The sequence below is a fragment of the Corvus hawaiiensis genome, chromosome 8 (genome assembly GCF_020740725.1).
Source record: "Corvus hawaiiensis isolate bCorHaw1 chromosome 8, bCorHaw1.pri.cur, whole genome shotgun sequence".
Taxonomy (NCBI): Eukaryota; Metazoa; Chordata; class Aves; order Passeriformes; family Corvidae; genus Corvus; species Corvus hawaiiensis.
In genome coordinates, this window is record NC_063220.1 from 37,747,713 (window position 1) to 37,766,088 (window position 18,376).

At 51.7% G+C, this 18,376-nt stretch overlaps 1 protein-coding gene across 1 annotated transcript; it reads right to left on the reverse strand.

Annotated features, from left to right (window-relative positions):
- Nucleotides 1–648: 648 nt before the first annotated feature.
- Nucleotides 649–14,580, reverse strand: ATAD1 (ATPase family AAA domain containing 1). The gene is made up of 10 exons (XM_048311767.1): nt 14,397–14,580; nt 12,347–12,522; nt 11,062–11,160; nt 10,688–10,808; nt 8,598–8,798; nt 7,854–7,960; nt 5,969–6,058; nt 4,358–4,408; nt 2,744–2,880; nt 649–2,074 (listed from the first exon to the last, which is right to left on the reverse strand). The coding sequence occupies exons 2-10, from the start codon at nt 12,506–12,508 to the stop codon at nt 1,954–1,956; spliced, it is 1,089 nt and encodes a 362-aa protein (XP_048167724.1). The 5' UTR covers nt 12,509–12,522; nt 14,397–14,580; the 3' UTR covers nt 649–1,953.
- Nucleotides 14,581–18,376: the final 3,796 nt, after the last annotated feature.

Consider the following 18,376-nt stretch of genomic DNA (forward strand, 5'->3'; position numbering starts at 1 on the left):
TGTGCCAGGGCCTGCCCACCCTCCCAGGGAACGATTCCTTCCCAATATCCCATCCAGCCCTGCCCTCTGGCACTGGGAAGCCATTCCCTGTGTCCTGTCCCTCCAGCCCTTGTCAAGAGTCTCTCTCCATGTTTCCTGTAGCTCCTCCAGGCCCTGGAAGGCCACAGTGAGGTGATCCCAAAGCTTCTCCTCTCCAGGCTGAACAATCCCAGCTCTCCCAGCCTTTCCTCCCAGCAGAGCTGCTCCATCCCTCTGCTCATCCTGGAGCATCCTCTGGACTCATTCCTGGATCCCAGGCTCACCCAGAGCCAGAACTGGGCACTCAGCACTGCCCCCAGCACTGAAGTGTCGTGTGGGGTTGACATCCCATATCCTGCACTCTCCCCCTTTCCCTAGCCCAGCATTGCTGCTGTGCCTGAATCCCTGCACCCTTGTGTCAGACCACTGTTCATCTCCTGCTGCTTTGTGATACAGGGAAGAAGTCCAAGCAGTTCTTCAACTGTTTTTAACCTCCCCCTCCCATTTGGTTTTAAGATTAAATTGAGACAAACTCAGCCCTGTGGCAGCACCCAGCCAGCATTCCAGAGAGCAGGACAGCAGGGAGCTGGCTGAGCTTGAGGGACACTGTCACCAGCCCCTGACACCGTGTCATGGCAGGGCTCCAGCCCTCCTTATTTCACTTTATTTTCCTTTGCAGTGCATTTGGTTTTACATCGTTCTCTGTCTCCAGTGCTTCCCTCCCCTCACAGGCAGCAGAGCTGTGAACAGTGTCCCACCCCTGGGCTTTGAACAATTCCCTTTACAGATCTGGGGTCAATTAGTGCACAATTCATAGCATTACATGAAAAAAACTCAAGCTCTTGACTATCTCTGACAATAACTTCACCACAAAAAGCCATTTTTGCCACTCACATTTGTAACCCTTGGCCTTTATCGCGACAGAACATTACAAGAATTCACCAGAACTGGTACCAGCAAGGACAGCACGTTGCTAAACCACATTAATAAGCCCAAAACCCATTCCCTCCTCTTTAAATTCACAGATCTGAGCATGGGACAGAGTCAAACATCACACAATGTGCCCCCCGTGCCTCAGGGCTGTGACACTTCAGGGGACGGTGCCACAGTGGGGCATCCAGAGACTGAGGGAGCAGCAAGTCCTCAGGACAGTGCACAGGAGCTCAGAAAGCCACGGCTTCAGAGAGCTCAGAGGATGTGGGGCTTTAGGAAAGAGCAGGTGGGATTCTACTCTAACTGCTCACAGCAAGGGAAAACCAAAAATAAAACCAGCCTTCATTTAAAAAGCCTCCAAAAGCAGAATTCATAAAAAATTAAAAGTATTCAAACGTTTTTACAGAGTAGTTTACTATCTTGACTAAATGGCACCAGATTTCCAGTGGTCACGTGGAAGAAAAATCAGTAGCATTTCAAATGTTGCTTTGTTCTAGAAGCAGTTTCTATCCTGGCATTTGCTGCTAAAAGGTAGAAGTGAACTGAGTATCGAGGAATCTTTCACCTCTACAGCTTCTGATTTGGTTTGCTTCAGGAAGTAGAAAAGATTTTCCATACTCAAGTTATCTACAGATAATGTCTACATATAAAAAAAAGTGTGGCTATGTACAGGTCCTGCACTCACACACCCACTGTACACACACAGCCCGTGCCGGGTCCTGCCCCCGCTCCAGGACCCCCCGCTCCTGCTGGGAGGCTCCGAGGGCTCCCTGGGGACAGCACACAGGCACTGGCTCTTGGTCTGGGCTGAATTGCTGCACTCATGATCTGTGCTTCCACTTCCAGTCGGAGTTGCAATAACTTAGAGGTTGTTGTATAAAAACGATTGCAGAACAGAACTCCCTCTGCCACCCCCGCTCCCGCCCCCTGACATTGGTTTTGCTAACTGATTACAGAAGTCACACTAAATCCCATCAGGAACTGCAAACACATTCTTTTCTCTTAATCAAACACGATCTCCATGGCCAGGTTCTGCATGGAGACATCCTTGGATTTCCTCATCTTCTCGATGGCCCTGTGGAGATCCTGCTGCTGCACGGGCCGGATCTCATCCTCGTCGTGGCTGGGGAAGAGAGGAACAGCCAGGTGAGGGTCCAGGGGCTGTGTGAGGGCTGTGCCAACAGCCAGCAGTCATCCCTGGAAACAGCAGCTCGGACATGGAGCCAGCATCACACTGGAATCCCAGAACCACGGAGGCTGGAAAAGCCCTCCCAGCCCACAGAGTCCAAGCTGTGCCCAATGCCCACCTTGTCCCCAGCTGTCCCTGTTCCCTGGGAGCAGAGCCCGACCCCCCCGGCTGCCCCCTCCTGTCAGGGACTTGTGCAGAGCCACAAGGTCCCCCCTGAGCCTCCTTTGCTCCAGGCTCAGCCCCTTTCCCAGCTCCCTCAGCCGCTCCTGGGGCTCCAGCTCTGTTCCCTGCCCTGGACACGCTCCAGCCCCTCCATGCACCCAGGGATGGCTGCAGGCGTGGCAGACACCAGAGGGATGTCCCAGCACCGTGTCACCCACACTGCAGCCTGGCACTAAGCAGAGCAGCAGCAGGACTTGCTGGCTCAGGCCACCTCCAGCTTGGGCACCTTGGGACAACCGCTCGTATTTTCAGGCCAAAAGGAATGGCAGTAACTGAGTTGTGAGGGGTTTCTGTGTACAGTGGCAGTGGGGCTCTGTGTGACCCTGTGCCCGTTCCCAGTTCCCCGGGGACAGCTGTGAGTGTGCAGCAGGCCGCACGTACACGTCCTCCTCGCAGGCGTTGTTGACGTACTCCCGCACGCAGAGCAGCGCCGCGTCGCGGCACATCTCCTTCAGGTCGCTGCCCGAGAAGCCGTCGGTCTCCTTGGCCACCTGCAGCAGGTCCACGTGGCTGTCCACCTGGGGAAACCTCGAGGTCAGGCCACGGACACTCCAAAGCCACCGGCTTCGGTCACCATGACAAGCGACAGTCACCTCCACGAGTTTTCACCCGCTCTGAGAGCATCTTCCTTTGGCATTTTTGGGGAGCTGAATTATTCCCTTACTCACACCATTAAAGGAAACTGATGTTTCAGCTCTGCCATTGGTTCAAAACCCCACCAAAACCCCACCCCAACCCCAGCCATCACACTGGTATATCCTGTACTAACCCCGCTCCCACACGGATCTGCCTGGCAAAAACTGGGTCCCCGGAATAGTGACCCACTTTCCCAGGAGCCCACACAAGTTGCTCAGAACTCTGTTGTCTGGACACCTGTTCCTGCTTTACACAGCCCCAAACTGGGGGATTTAGAGGCAAAATAATGTGTCTAACTCGGTGCACTGGGTCAGGCTGAACCCTTGCTAGCCAAGACCCCACATTCGTTCCATCTCTTTATGGAATTTCTGATTCCTTTCCCACCACGTGCATCAGTATTTCCTTCTCAAAAAGTTAAAGGCAAGCCTGTCCAATAAAAGGCTGAAATTCTGGGGTGACTTCTTCCAAGAGGGAAACTATTCCATGGTTTAAGGCAGGCAAGGATAAGGGAGGGCAGGACTCCCCCTGCCATGTGAAGTCTGGGCTTGAGAGATCCAATTCCTCTGCTGTCAGATAACCAACACAGGCTGGTTTTTTTATCTCCCTGAAAAACTTATTTGTGTGGCTGTGGTTCCCTGCCAGATGCTGGTGAGCTGCCATTTTTAGGCCTCTTCAAAAAAATTTAAGTTGGTTTTACTAATAAATAATATTGATTAGGTTGGAGCTCAGCCTAGAGACACTTTGCAACATGAACTTGAAGGCAATTAGTGCTGCCGACTAAATTTGGGAGGAAGTTCTGATGACAGGGATCCCATATCCTGCCACAGACACTTCCAGGTGTGCTCACACCTACTCCTTCCCCTCTCCTCTGAAGGAAACTTGAATTATGGATCAAAAGCAGTGCTGTCAAAGGAAGTCATTCCTCCTTTCTTGACTTGTGCTAAGGAAGAGTTAAAGAGCAGCATCTGCTCCCTGCTTCATGAGAGCTTGAAATTTCCTTCCCTGATCTGAACATGATTCACCTCCACCTTTTTTAGAGAGAGAAATCTCTTCTCAAACAAGCAAATGACTCCAGAGAAATGGAGTCACTGCTCAGAGGGGGTGATTCACCACACAAGCCAAGGCTGCTGCTCTGACGAGGCTCCTGCTTACAAAGGGCTGCCAAGCCCTTAACTGCAGGGCTTTCATGTGAGGCCACACCTAAACCCACAAAAGATCCCCAAGTTCTCACCAGAAATGCCCTGGCAGATCATCTCAGCCTCCCTGCAAGGCAGGCAATTCTAAAGCTCACATTCTGCAAGGCCAGAGCTGCGCTGGGGGCAGCAATGCAGCCATGAGCCGCTCATGGGGGCTACTCACATTTTCGTTCTTCAGAATCAGCTTCAAGATCGCCTCTCTTTGCTTCAGAGCCTGAAACAGAAGAGACTGAAGTTACCAGAGGACAAAAATAAGCACTTGTGACATGCCAGGGCTTTGAGTGCCTTCGGTTCAGCCACACGAGCTGCTCCCTCGCCCAGGACACGTGACACACGCTGAGGAAACCTCTCTGGTGGCAAATTCAGTTCCACAGGTGATGCTTGGGAAATTCTGAACCAGAGAAGCCACCCACTGTGCGTGACGAGGTTACTGAAGAAGCAGCTGAGTCCTGAGCAGATCCTTCCTAGGAAGGTCAAACACAGGCAACAAAGACTGGGGTTTGTGCCTGCCAAGCCTCCCTGAAATCATTAAAAGGGGAAAATTTCCCCCACAGATAATCTGGCAGCTGAACAGTTGCTACTCTGTCCCAAACCCCACTTCTTCCATTTCCCTCTGCTTTGCAGGTAATTTTTTATGAGTAATTTGGGGCATTTTCATCTCAAACTCAGTTATAAAATCTGCAAGGCTTTCACTCCTGCCTGTGCCTGTTCCCAATCCACAGCACACCGATTATTCCACCTTCAGCAAGAGCCATGGCCAATCTGGGCTGATCACAAAACATAAAAACAAGAGAGAAGCAGGAAGTTCATGGCAGGGCTGTAGTGGGGTGAGGAAAATCTCTTCCTTAAATGACACCTCCTGTGGTTACTCTGATCCTGGGAGAGGGAGCCAATCCCTGTGATGTCCCAAGGCACATAACTCATCCTTCTAACAATGGGGCTGGATAGAAAGACACAACAAAGAACTCAAATCCACATCCTTGCCCCCCACTAACTCAAGGAATAGCTGGAGATGGAGTGTGTGGAACAGGTATGGAAGCACAGCAGTTCCCAGGTTATAAATGCTGTTTCCAAAGGGATCTACCCCCATGGAGTGAAAGGCAGTTCCAGCAACACAGGCCTGGGAACACAACTCCTCTCTTGCACAATCAATGAGAGTTTTTCTCCTCCACTTTGGTCTCTGAGTTTCAGCAAAAAATGGGTAATAATTTCCGTAGCCACAGGGAATTCCGACAGCCACGGCTGAACCCCCGAGAACAGCGACACAAAAATGTCTGGTGACATCACCAGGTGTTCAAAGGCGACTTAAATTCCTGGAGAAGGATGGCAAGAGCAACATCTGGAGTAAGGACAACCTTGTGACAGCTGCCTAACTGATAAAGAACTTAATAACTGGGGCATAAATCACATGAATGGATGGATCATGGAATGGTTTGGGTCCTTAAAGACCATCTCATTCCAAGCCCATCACAGGCAGAACAAACCTGGGTTTCCACACTGTCTGCTGTGGAAAGGCCTGAGCAGGACACAGTTACCAACAAGCCCTTCCCAGTGTGCAGCATCCAAACAGCTCCATTCCCAGAGGACAAGGGCAGGGCTGGGAAGGTCACGGTGTTGTTTCAGATAAAAGACCCAAGAGATCAAAACTTCACCTTAAAAAGCCGAGTTATGGACGTGCTTCAAAAATCCCTAAAAGCAGCTCAGCAGAATGCAGCATTTCCTGGAAGAAAGCCCCCAGAGCTGTGGATTTCCCTGCTGGGCAGGCAGCACTTACAGGCTGGTTGATGTGGAAGCGGGTGGGCATCCTCCTCATGATGGCAGAGTCCAGGTCCTGGGGCCGGTTGGTGGCTCCCATCACAATCACCTGTGTGACACCAACGGACACCATTGAAACCAGTGCTGGGAAACGTCCACAGACTGGGAATTTCAACACCGGCCACGGGATCTCCCCCACTTTATCAACAGCATCGACATTTAAAGAAGTTCCATAAAGGTTTCCTGGCAGTGATCTCAGCAAGGGCAGCTGGAGAGAGGCCTGGTGCCACAAACACTGCCTGGGGGGAGATTTCTACACGAGTCCAACTTCAAAGTTCAAACCCTAAGGAGGAACTTAAAACTTCTGCTTGTGCTGTCACTTTTAGTTCCTGGTGGAATTTGAAAGGAGATGTTTCGGGAAGGTATTTAAAAACATGGTGGTTTTGTGCTGTGCTGAAAAAAGAATCACAGAAGGTTTGGCTGGGAAAAGACCTTAAAGGCCATCTTGTTCCAAGCCCTCCATAGGCAGGGACACCTTCCAGGAGACCAGCAAGGCAAGGGGTTCACCTGGCAGCTTTCATGTGCACTCATGTCTTTATTGCTTTAAGCATTAAAGAAAGCATTCGGTGACCTACAGGTGCCCTGGGCAGCAGTGGGTTAAAGGTGTCCAAGCCAAGCCCAACACCAGCACAGTGTTTACCTGGCTGGAGCACTCCAGTTCTTAATTCCAGAACAAATTTGCTCCCCATTCACAGCAGCCTGGTTTCCCCATTTGTTACTCTGAGCTGTGTACACGGCAAACACCCGGCCAGGAGAGTGAAGAACGTCAGGGTGATTAATCTGGGCTCCGGGGGTTTCCTGCCTCGCTCCTCCGGCCCTCGGGCCAGGCACAGCAGCTCCAGGAGCGCCGGCCAGCGGGGCTGCCGGCCGGCAACCCCACCCTGCCACCTAGAGGCACTGCCATTGCTGGCTCGGGGATCATCCACGCTTCGCTGGGCGGTATTTTCAGCCAAAAGGCACATTTTTCACCCTCCCGGAGTTCCTGCCAGACTCTGGATCTATCCTCAGCAGGTTTAGCCCACAGCTGAGCGTGGCCTCCAGGTGGAATCAACACATCCACCTCAACACTTACAATTTCCTCCAAGCATTTGGGACTCTTGTATTTCTTGCAAAAGCCAAATTCCGCTGAACTTGAGGGACCCCAAATTGTCTTACTGCAGGGAATGAATAATTTCATTTGCTCCAAGGAGTTGTCAGTGTATTGGGAAAAAAGGTGCTTGGTAGAGGATACTGGTTTCCAGTGACGGGTTCATACCAGTAGCTCTTGACTAATGGGAAGCTTTAAACCTCCTCAGTTTATATATATTCACTGTCTCACGCTCATTTTTGGGAAAAATCAGCTGAAAAACATCTTTAGCACTAGCTTGGGAGAGGAGGAAAAGCAGATTTTACACAGCAAGAACTACTGGATGTCAGTGCATTGGAAGTTTATGGAAAAATACACGTAAAAAGGCTGAATATGTTCAACTTGGAGAATAAACATCCTTTCTAAAGGCTTTAAAAAGATCATCCCAGGTGACAGTTCAGAACCATGCCATGGAGGCTTTTGGCTACATTCAAGTAATTCAGAATTCCAGAATGGTTCGGGATGGAAAGAACCTTAAAGCCCATCCCATCTCATCTGAAAATGCCACTTTGTGATTAAAACCAGAATAAGCACAAAGCCAATCTCGTCAGGAAGAACGGTGATCTGTGGACACACCTCCCCTCATTCCCATCGCTGGCAGGTGACGCCCTTTGGCAATCCCTGCTCCACGCGCTCTGCCGCTGCTCCCAGGTGGCTCCCTGCACGGTGTCCCAGCAGAGGGAAGCACATCCCTGCTCCCAGCACCCTGAGCACTCACCTGGCAGTTGTAGTCGGTGTCCAGCCCGTCCCACAGGCTCATGAACTGGGCTTTCATCATGGCTGTGGCCTCGTGGTCGGTGCTGGAGCGGTTCCGCAGGAAGGAGTCTGTGCCAGAGGAGGGAAGCGGTCACTGCCAGTCCAGTTCCTCATGGCTCACCTGGGCTGCTCTCTTATCTTATAAATGCATTTTCAGTCACCAGTGTCAGCAAACAAAGAGTGCTGCTAAGGGTGAGAGCAGCCAAGTGGAATCGCCCCCATTCCCAAGCCCCCTTTTAAAGGACACTGCACAAGTGTGCCCACCACAGGAGACTGCCCCACGTCTCGTGCTCCAAATTTTCACCTTCCTGGATTCATGGAAGGCAGCCTCCCCTCCTACTCTTCAGCTTTATGAAACTACTATTCCAGAGCTCTCCTAAACCCGTATTTTATCTCCCAGGATGTGCCCTGACAGCAGAAGCACTGAAGTGTATTTGCTGCTGGGTTTCCTCATGAACCAAAAATAAGTAGGAACTCGTTTTACTTGTAAATTCCTCCACTGCCACCAGGAGAAAAGACATTGTTCTTCCTAATGTGCCACCATTACTTTACAGTCCTGTTTCTATAACTCTTCTCCTTTCTCCAATCCTATTTCTCTTACTGAGCCCTCACTCTTTTTAAGGAGATGACAGCGGATCCATACATCACTGAACCTACAGTTAAATGTCACTCTGCTATAGCTACTGATAAAAAAAGAGATTTTTACCTATTTCATCAATAAAAATGATGGATGGCTGGAGCTTTATGGCCAGGGAGAAGACAGCAGCAGCCAGTTTTTGGGATTCTCCATACCATTTATCGGTCAGCGTGGAGGGCTGGAGGTTGATGAACCTACACCCGGCTTCCTTGGCCGTAGCTTTGGCAATCAGGGTTTTTCCACATCCAGGGGGGCCGTAGAGAAGGACTCCTGGAAAATTCACAGTGTTAATGCTTTGGTAGGACAGGCCTGGGGGTGTCCAGGCTCGTGTTTGGTCCAGGTCTTAAAAGGTAAGAAACCAAACCAAGGAAACACAGACCCATCAAATCAGAGGTTTTAAGACAATCCCTATGAAATCACAGCTCAGAATATCCAAAGAGAGGAATGGTGAAGCAGAGAGGAGACATTTGAAAGACGAGTGGTTTATTGTCCCTGCCCATGGCAGGGGGTGGAACATCATCTTTAAGGTCCCTTCCAACCCAAACCATTCCATGATTCCATTTTATTCCATTTTATTCCATTCCCAGGACTAGAAAGGTTACATAAAATTAACCCCTATTCATTTCCTGTCAGCATCTGACAGGCCTTGTTTATAGCTACCCTCAGTCCTTCTAATAAAACTTAGCACAGAGGAGTGAGAAAAAGAAAAATCCAGCCCAAAACAGACCCCACAGACATTTTAAACAAATTACCCACTATTAAACATGACATCTTGTATTATTTTCAAAGTTGCCACAGTGCAAGAATTGACAGGAGTGTTTTTCTAACAGAGTTGTAAGGAAAACAATTTAAAGAGCAACATTCAGTCAAAAGAGCCCAAAACACAGGGAATTATTAAGGTTTTTCTCTCTGTTTATGTGAGTGATGACCACAAACATCGTTATTCTGAAGCAGTGACTTCCTATTAACACACAGCACAAGCCACTCATGGAACTGGGGAGCTGCCCAAGCTGGAAAGTCTGCTTTAAAAAGATAAATAAAAAAATCATTTTTTCCTTCAGCTTATTAGATCATGGCATTCATGTAATTTTCCAGACAGCTTCGGTTTGTGACTTACACAGAAAGTAGCCTGGAAAAACTAAACCAGCTACCAAAGTGCTGCATTTTCCATCCCTTGGGACAGAGGACTGAGGTGGTCACAGATCCAGGCAGTCATTAAGAGCTCCAGAAATCAATATTCCAGGGAACAAAGCAGTGAAGATGAACTTGGGTGTTTTGTCCAACATTTTAGGTTTAAATTCTGCTTTTTTTCCTTTTTTTCTTTTTTTTTTTTTTTGCAGTAACATACAACAGACATGGCTGTAAGGAGTTCAGCAGATCCAACTTCTGCTTTCCTGTGGAAAAATTCATCTGCCACCTGCCAGTTTCCTCCCTGCCTCAACACTGTGTAACCCAGCTCCAGAGAGAATCAAGGGATCTCCAGAGGAAAAGTGGGATGTCTGTCTTGTTGAATGATAGGAATTTCTAGGAGTGTCAAAGCTGTAGAGCAGAGCTAGAGCTCAACTCTGCCAAAGGACAACATGGGGTGTAAAGAGAATAAAAATGACAATTTAGGCAGTTAAAAATGCAGGATACGTGGATTACAATGGCCTGGAGTGACAGGACAAGGGGAAATGGCCTCATGCTGACAGAGAGGAGGTTTGGATGGGACACTGGGAAGGAATTGTTCCCTGGGAGGATGGGCAGGCCCTGGCACAGGGTGCCCAGAGCAGCTGGGGCTGCCCCTGGATCCCTGGCAGTGCCCAAGGCCAGGCTGGACATTGGGGCTTGGAGCAGCCTGGGACAGTGGGAGGTGTCCCTGCCCATGGCAGGACTGGAACAGCATCAGCCTTAAGGTCCCTTCCAAGCCAAATGATTCCATGATTCTGTGATTAGTGCACCAAAACGGACCATCAATAACCAAAATCCAGTTACTGCTTCATTACTAAGATGAAACTTCTTCACCAAAGCAGGAGAAGAGGGAAAACCTGAGGGTTTTCCCTGGCAACATCCTAATGGTGCACTTCAGCCTAGCCACCCACTTCCTCTTCCCTTTCTGAGGAACTGCACCTTTTGTTTTTTAAATAGCAAGGTATAAATCCATCACATTCCCTTCCTACCTTTTGGGGGCTGTAAGAGCCTGGAATTCTCAAACAAGTATTTCTTCTTGATGGGCAAAATGACAGTGTCCTTCAAATCTGTGATGACATCATCTAAGCCTGCAATATCACTCCAGGTGACCTGAAAGGGAAAAACAGTGTTGGCAACAACCAGCACCGATCCTTCCAAGGAAAAACGCCCACCAGCTTCAAAGTAGTGCCTTGAAAATAAAAGGGAGAACGGGTTAAAAACCTCAGCTCTCAACAACGCAGTTTGAGTTTCCAATCACAGGAATATTTGCTGCGTGTTTCCACAGATGTGTCAATAATGTAACCCAGAGTCCAAGGGAAATTTTCCAGGTCTGAGGAGCAGGAGGAGCAGGGGAGTTGCTTACGTGCATGCTGAGCGGGTCCACCAGGTGGGCAGCAATGCTCATCTCGTACTCAGTCAGCTTGACATTCTTCACTCCTATTTGCTTCATCAGCTTTTCAGCCTGGGGGAAACCAAACACCAAGAAAACCAAGGGAAAGAAATGGAATGCTGCACTCAAAAATCGGCTTTTTTAAAGAACTGCTATTTGTGGTTTGAAAAGCTTCTCCCTAAGAGGTTAAATCTTGTTCTAAGCAGAAGGTTCTGCTGTTTCCTAATGACTTTGTTGTCACTTGAGTGAAACCAAGTCAGATGTCTCAGCTCCCATCAAACAAGTGTTGGGGCCCTCACGTGCCCAAATCCACAACTCCTCTGTTATGACCTAAGAACCAGCCAAAACAAACCTTAAAACACAGAGTGTGCCCCCCAAGTCTCCACAGCACTGGGAGAGATTCCTGTATTTTCACATGAATCCAGGAGAGATGAATGTCTTTTTAAACTCCCAGAAGCCAGTCAATTTCTAATATGTATTTGGTGGGTTTTCCCTAATTTACAAGGAAAACTCATCCACTGTGTCAACACACTTCCACATTTCAGTTTCTACTCAAACTTGTGGTAAATCCAGCGAGGCTTTGGGACAGTGCAGCCTCTTAGGTAACAGCTGGCACTGGCACTCATTGGGAAAGCTGGTTTTCAACTAAAAAGCTCATTACAGAAGGAAAACCACCCAACACAGATTTAGGTTGCTCAAAACCCGTGAAATTCTTGTCAGTCAGAAAAAAACAAACAAAAAAAGCTGCCACATTTCCAAAGCAAACCTTTAACTTTTGGTTCTGGACTCCTCTAAAGCTTTTCCAGGGCACAAATCGTTCTAGTTCAAGATAAGGAACGAGACTTTTCACTTTTTCCCTCCCCTTTCCAGGGCATTTTGACTGCTGATGGAGGTCTCTGCCACTAAGTTGCCAGAAATGCAGAGCTTTTAAGTTCAGAATTAAGTTCTCTCTGCTCAAGGTTTTCAACCAAGAGACTGATGATTTAAGGCCACTGCTGCTCAGCAAAGTTGTCAGAAGCAGAAAAGGCACCAGGCCCACAGACTGGGTGAAAATCAGAGCCAACAGCAGCCTCCAGACCAAGTTTTGCCGCAACTTCAAGCTAGAAATTGTCATTTGTTATAAAATTGACATTTATTACAAATTGTAATTTGTTATAAAACACAAGCCCTGAAAGGACCAACAGCCTAAGCCCTGACACTGACTAAAAAACTTCAGCTTCCCATCAGCCCACTCCTCCATCCCCCTGGAAACACCTACCTGCTTCTGAGCTTCCACTTTCTGCTTCCTGGTGGGGTCAATGGCATCCACCATCCATTTGATGGTGAAATAGGTCACGGCCCCGAAGATGGTCAGCCGGAAGATCAACCCCACCACCTCGTTCCGGCTCAGGGGCCGCGAGAACGCCTCAGCGTGGACCATCCTCCTTCCCAGCTCTGAGGGGCACAAGGGAAGCACAGGGAGGCACAGAAAGGAGAAAAATCAGAGCTGAGAAAACATCTGCCTGGTGTTTAAATGTTGTTTGATAAAAGCTGCTTCCCAGGGACTTCGGACAAGGGCATGGAGTGGCAGGACACAGGGAATGGGTTCACAGTGCCAGAGGGGGCAGGATTAGATTGGGTATTATGAAGGAATTGTTCCCCGGGAGGGTGGGCAAGCCCTGGCACAGGGTGCCCAGAGCAGCTGGGGCTGCCCCTGGATCCCTGGCAGTGTCCAAGGCCAGGCTGGAGCACCCTGGGACAGTGGGAGGTGTCCCTGCCCTGGCAGCGGGGCGAACTTTAAGGTTCCCTTCCAACCCAAACCATCCTGGGATTCTGTGTTCACAGCGGGCACGAAGGTGACATTCCCGTTAAGAGTGACATTTTGGGACTGCTGCTGACCCAGGAAGGCTGAATCCTGGAGGCAGGGAACTCCATTCTTTAACCAGAGAGGTCTTTTCCCTAAGAGGAAGTTTACAGGAAAGGCACCCGACTGCCACATTAAGGAGCAATCAACAACTTGCATTTGATTAAAACGAGGTTAAGAGCTGGAGCCTGCACCTGGCAGGATGTATGGGGAGTTATTAATATCCCTGGAAACCTGAAAATGCTGGATGTGGCACGCAGCTATCCAGGGAAAAGCCTGACTGCTGCATGAGCCAAGCCCAGAGAGCACAGCACCCTCAATCTTGGGAACAAAAGGCACAGAGGAAAGAACTTTCCTAAGACACTAGACAAATGACTGGTAAAATCAGGGTCCACTTCCTCCTCAGCTGGCGGGGGGGATCTGCTTGAGAATCCCCAAATGACTCCTTGTGCACTGCCCCATTTTCCTGCTGCAAGGGCAAAACCAGCAGCAATTCCTTTGGCAGCTCCCCACACACACTGGCCACTCTCCAAACCAAGCTGGCAGCCAGGGCAGCCCTGGAGCACCCACAGCCAAATTCTCCCTGCATCCCCCTCCCCAGGGCAGCCCCGGAGCACCCACAGACAAATTATCCCTGAATTGCCCCTTCCTGTGTTATGTTCAACGCAAGGCCCTGCCACACCACTGATTCTGGAATGTGGAATCCCACTGAGGCTGGGATCAGGAGAAGCAGCACTTCACGCTGACCAACAGCCATCAACACCTCTCTGCTGTATCCCAGTTCGGAGCACTGAAACCACTGGGTCTGGAGGGTTTTTAACTCTTTGTTCCCTGTTTAGGCAGGTAAAAATCCAGTTTGTCACTGTGTCCATCTGCCTGGAAACCAAATTACATTTGCCTGCTTAGGCATCTAAGCAAGTACTCCAGAGCGGGAGGATTCCGTGTGTTCTCGTCAGCCTGACTTATTGAAATAAAAGGGCTCTGTAGTCACCGAAAACCTCCCCAAAAACCCAGCGCAGAAACCTCCTTATGCAACCCATGCCCTGAGAGCCAACCGCAAGGAAAAGCTTGAACAGGAAAGAAATTGAAGCGTAACCTCATTGAGCAGTCCCTGATAACACACAAACGCTAAATCCAGTAGGAACTCAGCGCTTCTTTTCCCTGAGGCGAGGACACCTCACTCCCGGCCCGCTGCGGCTCCGCTCTGCCCGTACAGGCGCAAAAGGGAAACCAAAAGCGGCAGCGGCGCCGCTTTCTGTTCCGCTCCGAGGGAAACTGAGGCACTGCCGGGGAGCCCCGCAGGGCCCGCCCCAGCGCGGGGATCCCCGCCGGTGCCGGGCAGCCCCGTCGCGGCTGCCTCGGGCAGGGCCGGGCCGGGCCGGGCCGCGCCGCCCGTGACCTTCCCGCCGCCCGGCAGGTGCGGCGCGCCGGGGCCGCCCTGCCGCTGTCCCGCCGGGTCACTCACCGTGCGGCGGCTCTCCGGGACGCGGGGCGGGACGAGCAGCAGGAGGAGGAGGAGGAAAGAGAGGAGGAGAAAAAGGAGGAGGAGAAGGAAGAAGCGGAGGAAAAGCCGGCGGCAGCACGGACGGCCCGGCAGCGGCGCGTCCGGCGCTTCCTCCGTCCGTGCGGCGCCCGCTGCCCCGCCCGAAGGTTCCGGCCGGCGGCGCCCCGCGCGGAGGTTCCGCCCACCGGATAGTGGGCAGCGCCAGCCTGGAAAGGGCTGGGATGAGCCGGGATCGGCCGGAACGAGCGTCAGCGGCACGGCACGGCACGGCACGGCACGGCACGGCACGGCACGGCACGGCACGGCACGGCACGGCACGGCACGGCCTCACCGGCACACGCCGCGAGCACGGGCTCCCGCTTACAGCGTGTAGTGACAGCGGGAACTCCACTCTCTCCCCACTAACACCTAAAATTCACATAATATTATATATACACGCGTATACAGCATGTTAACAGAAATACAAAATAACACATATAATATATAAAACGTGCGTATATACCCACATTTTATATAGATGGATATATAATTTATGGATACATAACCCATGTAGAACATACCTAACATATTTCAAACCTATCCATAGTGAAAGAAGAATGTCCAGGAAAAGGCTAAAATGACAGGATCTCTCCAATAGCTGCAATTCACCCAAAGTTTGGGCAATTCCTCTTCAGCCCTTCTGCTTTTGCGCCAAGGTTTTCCAGCGACAAGAGGAAACGGCCTCAGGCCATGCCAGGGGAGGTTCAGGTGGGACATCAGCAGGAATTTTTTCATGGAAGGAACAATTTAGATTTGATCAGGCAAGTCCTCCCTTTCATGCTGCTCTGCCAGCCTTTGATGGTCAAAAAGACTATAATCTTCTGGAGGTTTTTGTTTTTCAGTTCACGTGGACCACTGTGTTCTTTCATTCCCGGAGGAAAATATTGAGGACCCTTCTGGTTTTCTTCCCACTCCTGAAAAAAAGTGACATCTGTTTTGCTGCAATTAAGGAGAGATGCACACACACACACACAGGAGGAAAAGCAGCTCGGAACCTACGTTTTGTCACTGCTGTGGTGGCAACCTCTGAAAAAAATCCCATTGAAAAATACTTTTAAAAGATGTGGAGAAGTGCAATTTTTCAGAAGCCAGCCGGGGTTGTGGTGATGCAGAAGGTGGGGACTGGATTGGGCTCCAATTTCTCAAAACATTGAGGGATTGTGATCAGGATTATGACCGACTCTTCCTTTCCAGAGTTCATGTGGGGTTTCAATTCATAGTCCCAGTGAAATGTCTGAGAAAGAAGCGTGCTGGGAATCATGGGGTTAATCCTAGGGGGAAAAGGTGTTGGTGGCAGCTCCATCCCCAGGCGTTTGGCATGCCTTGGATCATGGGATGGATCCAGAAACTGGGAACACAAGTTAAAACTCGGACATAGAATGAGTCTGGATGAGTGGGAACCTCAATCCATCTCATTCCAACCTCCACACCTTCCTCTACATCCCAGGTTGCTCCAAGCCCTATCCAGTCTGGCCTTGGACACTTCCAGGGATCCAGGGGCAGCCACAATTTTCTCAGCTTTGGGTTTGCAGCTGGGGGAGAGGGGGAGTGTGGAAATTGAGGGGAGCTGGGCGCAGTCAGGCGGGGCCCAAGAGGGACCTTTGTGCCTGGGAGAGCACAAAGTGCTGCTTGAGGCCAGCGCTGGCCCAAGGATGAGTGGATGCAGAGCAGTCCCAAATATATTTTGCCTGAAAACCAGGAGAAGGTTCTGGGAACAGCTTCCCAGTGAGAATAATGGTGGCAAAACATCTTAAGATGCAACCTGATACGTTTCTGAAAGGAATTCTATAACACAGCATTTGCAAGGGCTGGAGGCCGCAGCAGCCCAGGAAATCCCTCCAGCACCTCTCAGAAGTGTTTAAGGATCGAGCAGGACACTGAAATATTTATTTATTTATTTATTATTTACGTTCATTATTCATACACAAAGTGCCTTCAGCAAGATGTCTTTCCCTGACAGCCCCGTTTGAGGTGGATTTATGGATAAACCCCAGGATCTGTTTTTTAGGGGGATACCTGCCTGGTTTACATCACCTGCTTTTCATGGAGAGAAGGGGAGAAGGGGCACGTGGATTCCCCTCGCGCTCTCAGGCTCTCTTCCACGGTGTCTCTCTTCCAGGTGTACAGCAGATGCTGACCTCCAACAGAGTCCATTCCTGAAGCTTTACAGAAGTCCTACATTCCAAGCTGCCTTAAAATTCTAGGTTTTGTTACCTCACTAACCTAATATCTCACCTCTCTGCACAAGAAAGGGGGGGAAAAAAAAATCACACAAAAGATCCCCAAAAAACTTACCAAATAACGAGGAAGATGGAAACTGATAGCAGTGTTCATATCCAGGAGCTCAGGCTGCACCAAGCTACCTGATGGTCATCTTCCTGCAAAACATTACCGCTGCTAATTCTCAAAAAGTTACAGGAGTTCTCAGCTTAGAGTGTGAAGAGCCTTGTACAATAGGGGTTATCCCCTAACGTTTTAAAGGGTTATAAAGACCGATTTAGAGATTTATAGACAGTGCATTCTCCCTGCCAGGATAACTGTGAGCAGTGTGGGAAGGAGAATGGAGTGGCACAGAACACTCCATGGAAATACCACAGGCTGCTGAGCCAGCTGGCCGGACCTGGGGGAGCTGTCATGTCCCTGTCTCTGAGCTTGGTCACCCCGAAGACATCAGCAGGAATTTCTGCATGGAAAGGGTGCTCAGGCCTTGGCAGGGGCTGCCCAGGGAGCTTTGGAGTGCCCATGCCTGGAGGTGTCCAAGGAAGGGCTGGAGGTGGCACTCAGTGCTCTGGGCTGGGGACAAGGTGGGCATCGGGCACAGCTTGGACTCCGTGGGCTGGGAGGGCTTTTCCAGCCTCAGGGACTCTGTGATTCCGAGGGCAGCAGGTGGCCCAAACCCCGCTTCCTTCGGTGCCCGGTGGCTGCAGGGGGCGACAGGCACTCGCTCACCGCGGCTTCTCCGCTTCACGCCAACCCCGGGGGACGTGAGGAGAAGACGACGAACCCCTGAAGACGCCGGGCTGACCCCCCCCGTTCCCCTTCCCCGCAGGGCCGCACCGAGCCCGTTCTTCCCCTTGCCTTCCTCCAGCCCAGCTCGGTTCAGGAAGGAGGAGAGGCGAGCGGGCGGCAGTCCCGGGGGCTCTGAGGGGCTCGGGCGGCTCTGGGAGGCTCGGGCGGCTCTGGGAGCTCTGAGGGGCTCGGGGGCCCCAGACCGCCCCGGCCCCTCACGGCCCCTCACGGCCACTTCCGCCCGCGGGGGAGGTGCCGCCGCGAGTGCCCACGTGACCGGGCCGCAGCACCGCGGCCGCCTCACTATACCGCCCGTATCCCTCCGCCCGTCGCCCCCTTCCCCCCACCCCTCCGGGGGACGAGGGGGGACCGGCGGGAGAAGGGGTACGGGCGGCGCGCGCAGTGAGATCCGGTGCCCCAGTCCCCCCGGTCCGCCGCTTCACCGCTTCTCAGCTGGCGGGGTGGGAGGGACTACTTTGTGTGTTGGCGGATGCGTCGCGTGGGCGTGGCGGCGCCGCCCGCCGTCTCTCTCGGAAACCGCGGCCATGATGGGCGCCCCGCGCCGGCGAGCGCTGCGGGCCGGGGGATGAGCGCGGCCGTGCCGCCCTGAGGAGCCGCCGTTGGGAAGAGCCGAGGGAGCGACCGCCCGGCCCCCGGGGCGGGGAGCGGAGCGGGGCCGGGCCGGGGGCGCGCCCCGCGCCGCTGTCACCATTGCCGGGGCCCGGAGCGCCGCAGAGCTGCTCCCCCCGCCGCCGCCGCGCTCGCCCCAAACACGGCGGCGGCGGCGGCACCGCCCGCAGGGGCTCGGCGCGGCTCCCGACGCTCTCGGAGGAGGCGGAGGAGAAGGAGGAGGAGGAGGGAGCAGCAGCCGGTGCCGCCGCCGGGAGCCGGGC

Coding starts and splice junctions, on each gene's coding strand:
- ATAD1 (XM_048311767.1), bottom strand. CDS start 12,508: ATGGTCCACGCTGAGGCGTTCTCGCGGCCCCTGAGCCGGAACGAGGTG. Junction 11,161..12,346: donor AAGTGGAAGCTCAGAAGCAG/GTAGGTGTTTCC, acceptor GGTTTCCCCCAG/GCTGAAAAGCTGATGAAGCA. Junction 2,075..2,743: donor AACGCCTGCGAGGAGGACGT/GTACGTGCGGCC, acceptor TCTCTTCCCCAG/CCACGACGAGGATGAGATCC.